The sequence below is a fragment of the Syngnathus typhle genome, linkage group LG13 (genome assembly GCF_033458585.1).
Source record: "Syngnathus typhle isolate RoL2023-S1 ecotype Sweden linkage group LG13, RoL_Styp_1.0, whole genome shotgun sequence".
Lineage (NCBI taxonomy): Eukaryota > Metazoa > Chordata > Actinopteri > Syngnathiformes > Syngnathidae > Syngnathus > Syngnathus typhle.
The window spans coordinates 1,239,656-1,250,476 of NC_083750.1; the positions used below are offsets into that span (position 1 = coordinate 1,239,656).

A 10,821-nucleotide genomic window follows, 5' to 3' on the forward strand; every position below is an offset into this window, starting at 1 on the left:
AATTGTGAGCGTACTCCACCCACGGGAGCTGTTGGACCCACCCACGCTGGTCCCCGGCGGCCATGCATCGGAGGGACCTGCCCAGTTCCTGGTTCAGGCGCTCCGCTTGCCCATTAGACTGAGGGTGAAACCCAGAGGAGAGGCTGGCCGTAGCGCCGAGGAGTCGGCAGAACTCTGTCCAGAAGGTGGAAGCGAATTAAGGGCCTCGGTCTGACACGATGTCAAAGTCAAAGTCTGCTTTATTGTCAACGTCTTCACATGCCGAGACACACAAAGAGATCGAAATTACGTTTTCCCTATCCCACGGTGAAAAGACATATTACACGATAGACATACAAGTAAACGACGCAATATATAAAAAACAAGAAGGCACAAACAATAAATAATACTAGGAGTAATAATAAATAATAAATAAACAGATAACACAACAAATAAGAGCCAGTGTGCATACAGACAGTAAAAGTACAGGACGCTACGCAGAACGGGGAAGCGAGTTCAGGATCCTGACAGCCTGGAGTATGAAGCTGTTTGAGAGTCTGGTGGTGCGGGAGCGCAGGCTTCTGTACCTCTTCCCAGAGGGCAGAAGCTCGAACAAAGAGTGAGCGGGGTGACTCACATCACTCACAATCGTGGTCGCCTTGCGGGTGAGATGGGAGGTGTAAATGTCCTTCAAGGAGGGGAGCGAAGCACCAATAATCTTACCAGCCGTGTTCACTATGCGCTGCAGGGCCTTCAAGTTGTAGTCAGTGCAGCCGCCACCCCAAACAGCAATACAGCTGGAGAGGACGCTCTCAATGGTGCCGCGGTAAAATGTAGTCATGACGGCCGGAGGAGCGCTCGCTCGCCTGAGTTTCCGCAGGAAGTACAGGCGGCGCTGGGCTTTCTTTGTCAGTGATGCGGTGTTGGTGGACCAGGAGAGATCCTCACTGATGTGCACCTGTGGGAGACCGTGGTGACAAAACACCTCCCGCACCATGATGGACGCAGTCTGCTTCGCAGACGGAAGCTTAGGCAGAGGATTGAAGTGCGTCATCTTACTGAACCGGTCCACCACCGTGAGGACCACCGTGTTTCCCTCGGAGGGGGGGAGGCCCGTGACAAAGTTGACTGACAGGTGAGACCAGGGACGCAAGTGCACGGGTGGAGACGATTGTCTTGGCGGCCACGTTTGGACAACACCGCTCCGACACCCACGTTTGAGGCATCTATCTCGACCAAGTGCGTAGCGACAGAGACTTTATTGCGGGCGGGGGTAAGAAGGGAACAGCTGGCGCTGAAGCAGCGATCTGGCTGGGGGAAACAAGCTATTCTGCGGGATCTTCGAATCTTCAAAGGAGTCAGTGTCTCAGGGACAGGAGAGCGAAGCAACATCACGGGACCGACTGACACTCGGCTGGCGGTGCTGATATAGCGCTGTCCATGAGCCACTGACGGGGAGGCGTGGTCCTGTCACAGTTGGCGCCAGCACGTGACAAACAGTTGCCTATCAGTTTTTGGAACAATATCATCCATCCATCCATCCATCTTCTTCCGCTTATCCGGCGTCGGGTCGTGGGGGCAGCAGCTTCAGGAGGGACTCCCAGACTTCTCTCTCCCCAGCCACTTCATCTAACTCATCCCGGGGGATCCCAAGTCGTTCCCAGGCCAGCTGAGAGTCTCTCCAGCGCGTCCTGGGTCGTCCCCGGGGTCTCCTACCGGTGGGACATGCCCGGAACACCTCCCCAGGGAGGCGTCCAGGAGGCATCCTAATGAGGTGCCCGTGCCACCTCATCTGGCTCCTCTCAACGTGGAGGAGTAGCGACTCTACTCCGAGTCTCTCCCGGATGACCGAACTTCTCACCCTATCTCTAAGGGAGAGCCCGGACATCCTGCGGAGAAAACTCATTTGGGCCGCTTGTATCCGGGATCTCGTTCTTTCGGTCACGACCCATAGCTCGTGACCATAGGTGAGGGTAGGAGCGTAAATCGACCGGTAAATTGAGAGCTTTGCCTTTTGGCTCAGCTCTCTCTTCACCACGACGGACCGGTACAGAGTCCGCATTACTGCAGACGCTGCACCGATCCGCCTGTCGATCTCGCGCTCCATCCTCCCCTCACTCGTGAACAAGACCCCAAGATACTTAAACTCCTCCACTTGGGGCAGGATCTCATCCCCGATCCGGAGAGGGCATTCCACCCTTTTCCGATCGAGGACCATGGACTCGGATTTGGAGGTGCTGACCCTCATCCCGACCGCTTCACACTCGGCTGCGAACCGCTCCAGTGAGAGCTGGAGATCACGGCCTGAAGAAGCCAACAGCACCACGTCGTCTGCAAAAAGCAGAGACGCAATGCTGAGGTCCCCAAACCAGACACCCTCAACGCCTCGGCTGCGCCTAGAAATTCTGTCCACAAAAATTATGAACAGAATCTGTGACAAAGAGCAGCCTTGGCGGAGTCCAACCCTCACTGGGAACGAATCCGACTTACTGCCGGAAATGCGGACCAAACTCTGCCATCGGTGATACAGGGACCGAACCGCCCTTATCAGTCGGCTCGGTACCCCGTACTCCCAAGCACCCCCCACAGAACCTCCCGAGGAACACGGTCGAACGCCTTCTCCAAGTCCACAAAACACATGTGGACTGGTTGGGCGAACTCCCATGCACCCTCAAGGATCCTGCTGAAGGTGAAGAGCTGGTCCACTGTTCCACGGCCAGGGCGAAAGCCACACTGTTCCTCCTGAATCCGAGGTTCGACCTCCCGACGGACCCTCCTCTCCAGCACCCCTGAATAGACCTTACCAGGGAGGCTGAGGAGTGTAATTCCCCTGTAATTGGGACACACCCTCCAGTCCCCCTTCTTAAAGAGGGGAACCACCACCCCAGTCTGCCAATCCAGAGGCACTGTCCCCGACGTCCACGCGATGTTGTAGAGACGTGTCAGCCATAACAGCACCACAACATCCAGAGCCTTTAAGAAATCTGGGCGGATCTCATCCACCCCCGGGGCCTTGCCACCGAGGAGTTTTTTAACTACCCCAGTGACTTCGACCCCAGAGATTGGAGAGTCCTCCTCAGAGTCCCCAGGCCCTGCTTCCACAATGGAAGGCGTGTAGGTGGAATTGAGGAGGTCTTCGAAGTATTCTCCCCACGACACTCGACGTCCCGAGTCGAGGTCAGCAGCACGCCATCGCCACTGTAAACAGTGTTGACGGTCCACTGCTTCCCCCTCCTGAGACGCCGCATGGTGGACCAGAATTTCCTCGAAGCCGTCCGGAAGTCATTCTCCATGGCCTCGCCAAACTCCTCCCACGCCCGGGTTTTTGCCTCAGCAACCGTCGAAGCCGCGTTCCGCTTGGCCATCCGGTACCTATCAGCTGCCTCCGGAGTCCCGCAGGCCAAAACGGCCCGATAGGACTCCTTCTTCAGCTTGACGGCATCCCTTACCGCCGGTGTCCACCAGCGGGTTCGGGGATTGCCGCCACGACAGGCAGCAATGACCTTACGGCCAAAGCTCCGGTCGGCCGCCTCAACAATGGAGGCGCGGAACAAAGTCCACTCGGACCCAATGTCCCCCGCCTCCCCCAAGACGTGGGAAAAGCTCTGCCGGAGGTGGGAGTTGAAGCTCTTCCTGACGGGATTCTGCCAGACGTTCCCAGCAGACCCTCACAGAGCATTTGGGTCTGCCAGGTCGGACCGGCATCTTCCCCCACCATCGGAACCAACCCACCACCAGGTGGTGATCAGTTGACAGCTCCGCCCCTCTCTTCGCCCGAGTGTCCAAAACATGCGGCCGCAAATCCGATGACACGACTACAAAGTCGATCATCGAACTGCGGCCTAGGGTGTCCTGGTGCCAAGTGCACACATGGACATCCTTATGTTTGAACATGGTGTTCATTATAGAAATTCCGTGTCGAGCACAGAAGTCCAATAATAGAACACCGCTCGGGTTCAAATCGGGGGGGCCGTTCCTCCCAATCACGCCCTTCCAGGTATCACTGTCATTGCCCACGTGAGCATTGAAGTCACCCAGTAGAACGATGGAGTCCCCAGAAGGAGCGCTCTCCAGCAATTCCTCCAGGGACTCCAAGAAGGGTGGGTACTCTGAGCTGCCGTTTGGTGCATAGACACAAACAACAGTCAGGACCCGTCCCCCACCCGAAAGTAGAGGGAGGCTACCCTCTCGTTCACCGGGGTGAACCCCAATGTGCAGGCGCCCAGCCGGGGGGCAATAAGTATACCCACACCTACTCGACGCCTCTCACCGTGGGCAACTCCAGAGTGGAAGAGAGTCCAGCCCCTCTCGAGAGGGCTTGTACCGGAACCCAAGAGCCAGCTTCTGCAGCCGGGGATCAGAACGCCAAGCCTTTGGCCGCTGCCCAGCTTGCACTGCACCCTTTGGCCCCTCCCACAGGTGGTGAGCCTATGGCAGTGCTTCTCAATTATTTTCTGTTACGCCCCCCCCTAGCAAGAAGAAAACTATTCGCGCCCCCCCTCCCCACCGTGACTATCCTAACTTGTCTTGTAAGTCGTAAAATGTTGCACTGTCGCAAACGTGACAGAAGTAACAATGAGAGCGCCACTGCCCCCTGCTGTAGTAAACGCGCAATTACACTTTATTCTAGTACTGCCAAAAAAAAAGCCTGTTCCCCAGGGTCACATGCGCCCCCCCAGGAATAGCACCTTGGGGGGCGCGCCCCACTATTTGAGAAGCACTGGCCTATGGGAAGGGGGACCCACATTTCCTTTTCGGGCAAATTGACCATATTTGGGCAAATAATGTTTCCTTGTGACGGGAACTGCCGATACACCAATAAAACAAACACACTAAATCAACGAATCTTCTCCACTTTAGCTCCAGGCCAATAAAAGATCAAATATGATTTTGTATCACTTAAAAATGACATTCCTGCAGCTCTTTTCCCATGTAGAAAAGTCACTGATGCACTTTGAATACCGTTTTTTTCCATGTATAATACACCCCCATGTATAATACGCAAAAAAGCCTGTATCCATGTACAATACGCACCCAAATTTTTACTTTTTTATTTTATTTTTGTTATTTAAAGTCCCAATGATCGTCACACACACATCTGGGTGTGGTGAAATTTGTACTCTGCATTTGACCCATCCCCGTGTGATTTTGATCCATCCCCTGGGGGGACGGACCAGTGAGCAGCAGCGGCGCCACGCTCGGGAATCATTTGGTGATCTAACCCCCCAATTCCAACCCTTAATGCTGAGTGCCAAGCAGGGAGGCAATGGGTCCCATTTTTATAGTCTTTGGTATGACCCGGCCGGGTTACTTAAGTCCGTAAACGTAAAATTATTTCAGAAAAAAGATCATCTTTGGGAACAACCGGATGTTATTCTGCCGGTCAGTATCACTGCGCATGCAGTAGCAAACTCGATAGCAAAGAAATATGTGAGACTCTCAACGGAATCACCAATATTTGAGTGATGTTCCAGTTATTTATCACAATTATTTATTATTATAATAATAATATATATAATATATATACCGTTTTTTTCTATGTATAATGCGCAAAATCTAACTAATTTATTGTCCTAAAATCTGGGGTGCGCATTATACATGGGTGCAAATTTTTTTTTTTAATTTTTTTATCCGGATATGATATGGAGGCCGCCATTACAGATGCGCTTTCTTCTCTGGTGTTCACTTCAAACACGCTCCATACGAACACAATGCTCTCGTATCAGACGCTTGCTCGATCACCTGCTCGTTTGCTGTCACAATGTACCCTACACATATCCAAAACATTTCTTCGCTATCGAGTTTGCTAGAGCATGCGCAGTGATACTGACCGGCAGAATAACATCCGGTTGTTCCCAAAGATTATCTTTTTTCTGAAATAATTTTACATTTACGGACTTAAGTAGGAGTCGAAATTTGGGTGCGTATTATACATGGGTACAGGCTTTTTCCAGCATCAACATGCCATTTTTAGGGCACGTATTATACATGGGGGCGCATTATACATGGGAAAAAAACTGTAATAATTATTTATAATTATTCACAATCGTCATGGTGATCTTTCTGGTGATTTCTTAACTAGGCTGGATGTATTTTCTTTGTTGGCGTTGATTTCTCCGACTGCCCATAAAGGCACCACCGCGATCAGTGAAAAGAGAGGAAAGTGACGCGCGGACATGTCAAAAAGGCGGCTCTGTATGGGAGAGAAGTTGAAGAGGAATAAAAACACCCTTGGAAACCAAAACTTGCCCCTCGTCGTGACTCGGAGCCGCAACAAATGTTTCGGATTTGTGTAAGGTACATTGTGACAGCAAACGAGCAGGTGATCAAGCAAACGTCTGATATGAGAGCATTGTGTTCGTATGGAGCGTGTTTGAAGTGAACAGCAGAGAAGAAAGGAACAAGGCAAAGTGTTGTGAAATAAAATATTAGCTGTAATACGCATTTTGTTATTTGCTGATTGAAACTGCTAATTAAACTGTGAATTGAAACTAATAGGAAGAAAACTGAACTCTCGCTCTTTATATAGCTGACGTGTCCTGCGCATCCGTTCTGCGCATACTGTAATGGCGGCCTCCATATGATATATGGGGTCTGCGATGGAGATTAAAAAACAAACAATATTTGACAATAACACACCATCAAGGATTGCATCATCCCATCAAACGATGTGTCGTCAATTATGAATGTTACCGACTAAGTGTGTTGGGGAGGATGGCTGAATGCGATGCTAATTGTACGTCGAACGCTGCGCGCTCGCTTCTCTTCCCTTGGGGGTGCTAATGGGACGTCGAACGCTTCGCTTGATTTCATTTGTGTGGCGGGCTCCATCTAGTGTTGAAACTGAGAAGTGAGCTCAAGCTTCTTGTGCGGGCCATATTCAATTATGTTTTCAGAATTTGCCGCAGTTGGCCCGCGGGCCGTAGTTTGGACACCCCTGATTTACAGCATGCCAGCAACATAGAGACAAGTAGAATAACTAATTACACCCACCACACATCATTATTTCAGGATATATACGCGCTGTGACATTGTGAGATTTTTCCACTCTAAAATATGTGCCTTGGCTCAACAAATATTTGGAAAGATAGCGCGAGCAAATTGTACGGCACCCCAGGGAGCAAGTGGCGAAAATGACGATGGTTACGGGTCACATCATTCAGGACCCGGCTGCTGACGTTGTACGACTTGTACCGACAGGGACCTGCTGAGGCTCGGAGGAACACTGCCGGGACACAACAGGAAAAGTCCTGACAGCAGTGAGGAAATCGTGCGGCAACAAATGAGCCAAACTCTCCCAATAAGAGTGTGAGCTGACGCAAAAACAGCCTGGAGAAGACGGAAACCCCAAAAAAAACTACCTAGACAACTCTGATGTGGAGAGAAGAGAGAGCCCTATGTACAATAAAGAAGAGAAGAAAAAGAGGGAAACTCCCGCTGCACAGGAAGGACCACTCAAATTAGTTTGTGCGAGCGGTCAGAGACTTTGTGTTCAAAGCGGACGTTCCATTGCGGTTTGTGTGTGTGTGTGTGAGTGTGTGTGTGTGTGTGTGTGTGTGTGTGTGTGTGTGTGTGTGTGTGCGCGCGTGTGTGTTCTTCATTTGTGGTTTTGTGACTGTTGGCATAAAGCCAAACTTCTTATGGTGCCTCTCAGGTTGTGTTTGCATGTCTGCATGTGTTTCTGCTGGTTGGGAGCCAGTTGGACTTCCCCGAGAGTGAAGCTCACACAAACTCGGATGAGGGTCTCCAAGGATCCGACAGTGCCAAGATTCAAAGATGACTAGTAGATGTCTTTTTCTTTTTTTTTTAGTTATTCGATTTGTTCTTTCCACTATAAATTGGCAATCCAAAAAGGATATATACTATATATATATGTATATACGTATACACAGACCACAATCCGTTCCAGAAGACTTTTCGAGAAGTGAATCATTCGAATTCCGAATCATGTTTTCCCATTACAAATATTTTGTTTATTTATTATTTTCATATATTTGTTCTATTTATGTATTTTATAATATATAATATATGTATGTATACTTTTATTATATGTTGTTATGTAATATACTAGGGGTGTAACGATACATCGATACACATCGATTAATCGATATAATGCTCTACGATTTATTGGCATCGATGCTAAAGGTAAACATCGATTTATATCGCCGTGTTTGACCTCGGACATTAGACGCGACTTTATTTTGAAATCCAGTTCATTGTTGCTTGCTTCCTCTTTCCGGGAGCGCACTGCGCGTGTTGTGTTGTGAGCAGAGCAGGCACGTGAAAGGGGAGTCGACAACTAGTACGCGGCTCCTGGGCTGGTGCTATGGCTAGTGTCCAAAAAGACGAGGAAATTTGTTCCCCTTTAGGCTTCAAGTCATTCGTTTGGAAGCACTTTGGATTCCAAAGAAAAGATGGCTCAACGGACAAGACACGTGCAGTTTGTAAATCCTGCCATGCGGTGATCAAATATTCAGGGAGCACAAATCTCGCCGCACATTTAAAGAAAAAACACGACATCAAAGTTCAGTGTTAAAATAAGCACTTCGTATACTACAATACTCTTGTAATTTCCTAAATAAAGAGTTTGCAGTACCTTGTTGATTTTGCGTATGAATTGTTATAAATCAGGTTATTGTTCTATATTTTTTATTAAAAAAAAATAAAAATCGATCGTAGAGCACTATATTGCAATATATCGTGAATGAATCGCAGCAGGCTTTAGGATATCGGCAAATATCGTATCGTAGTTCTTTGTATCGATATTATATCGTATCGTGACAAAACCCGCGATTTACACCCCTATAATATACGTATGTATATATATATATATATATATATATATATAACTATATAATAATAATAATAAATATCGAAAAAATATAAAAATAATAAATAAATTAAATTGTGAGAGTTTTTTATTCCCCCGCCCCACTCTCTTTATTTCGATTGCCAGTTAAAAACCGAAAGAACAAATGATACACAGATTTTTAATTTGATTAGATTTTTTTACCTAACCAATCGTGTTCTTTTCTCTTCCTTTTTTGGGGAGGGGGGAACAACTTCGGGGTGAATCGGCTTCCTCCTGCACTCTGTCTTCCACACGTACCTAGCGCACTGGGAGAATTGCGTGTTCTCATTGTGTACAAAGCATCCAAGTCTTCACGTGGTCTCTCCTGTCAGAGGAAGACTGCACATGACACTGTGCTGGACACGTCCGTCACGTGCATGCCAAAGTGGAATCTTCCACGTTATATGTTGCTTTGGTGGCATTTGCTATTGGACTTTAAGGTCCGCGTTTTCTTATTTGAAACATATACGCATTGTTTTGAATGCTAACTTATGACTGATGAAGTGTATTTGTGCTTTTTTTACTGGGGGCTCAACGTTTTTTATTACAACGCTTGTGCGCTTGTGTGTTGTCTTTTTTTTTTCCTTCCTGTGATTAATCAGACCAGAATGAATGAGTAACTCTTTGAAAGGACAAAATGGCGACATTTCTGCTATTCAGATTTTTACCTTATTTTTTTTCCATTTTAATGAACGAAACCTGTGAATTGTAGCTCTTACTTGGGCAAACATGTCACAGTTTGAGTTAAAAAAAAAGGGTCATGCTAATGTAAGCATCATGACCTTAATATCGAACTGACCTACAACGTGGATTGAAAGTCGACCGTTTAGCGGTCCGTTTCTCGTGAACATTGTCTGCTGCAGTTCCTATTTAGACTGCCTGTATATAAATACATACAGTAACTCTTTAGATCAATCAACATTTTACTGCTTTCTGAACTGACTTTGGCCTCTGTGTGACCTTTCTTTACATGCTTGTTTGTTTGTTGTTGAGGAGCAAACAATGGCAAAATTGTAACGGTGTAACGGTCATTACATATCTGAAACTATATGTCACAATGAAAGAAGAAAATGTGCGTCTGTAAGGGCAGACTTTTTCCTGTGCAATTCAAGGTGTAGTAGATACTGTATATAAAAAAAAAAACGCCTAAAACTAGAAGAAAAATCTGCATTTCTCCTTCAGTATTTTTACGATAATCATATGCAAATAAATTATTAAACAGATCTCTGGTATTCTCTTTGATTTCCCGGCATGTTATGCAGGCTGGAGTTCCAGGAGGGATGAAAAAAAGGAATAGCAAATATGTTTTACCTCCACAGTTGGAATATCGCAACAGTTTTGGATGAACTCATTAGCTTTTTAAGATGAATTCAAATGAAAGTGCATCCGTGCCGCTCGCTAAATAATGACATCCCGTGAGTGAACGGGAAGATTTTTTTATTTTTAGTGGAGAAGCTTCAAGGAGACAAAGTTAATACGGTTGTCGGTGTTGTTCCGCTTTCATCCGTCAGCCAGGACACAAAGCTCACAGAAGGTGAGCCAAGTTGTCACCTCTGATTTTTATCGAGTGGGAAGAACACTTATGCGCGTATTTGCTAGAGATGAGGGGTGGAGGTGCTCTTGCCTAATCATCTCCACTGACTGCTCATACAAATAGAAGACAGCTAGTCTTGTTGGCTTAATAGTTGGACTGCTCTCATGCAATGCGTTGCGTACACAGCACAACGCACCAAGGAAAACATACATAATACCAAAAATATATATTAATAATAATAATAATATGAAAAATGATAAATAAAATAACTAAGTAAATACAAATGAATAAATAAAAATAAATTGATAAAATAATAAAAGGATAAAGCATAAATATTTCAATACTAAATTTATTCGGTTAATTCACAATATTTTTGGTCTCTACAACTGCAAGTGGTGGCCTTTAGCTTTCAGATTTTTATGTGCATGACAAACGACTGCTTTGGCCAAAATGTCCG

General features: G+C 47.0%; 1 protein-coding gene across 1 annotated transcript in view; it reads left to right on the top strand.

The window, feature by feature from the left end:
* The window catches only part of LOC133166037 (ephrin type-B receptor 3-like), an 86,044-nt gene extending 77,328 nt beyond the window's left edge, over positions 1-8,716 (top strand). The window contains exon 15 of the mRNA XM_061296017.1: positions 7,180-8,716. Within this exon, the coding sequence (XP_061152001.1) occupies positions 7,180-7,291 (112 nt within the window). The 3' untranslated portion in view covers positions 7,292-8,716. The remainder of the gene's footprint in view (positions 1-7,179) is intronic.
* The last annotated feature ends 2,105 nt before the right edge of the window (positions 8,717-10,821 follow it).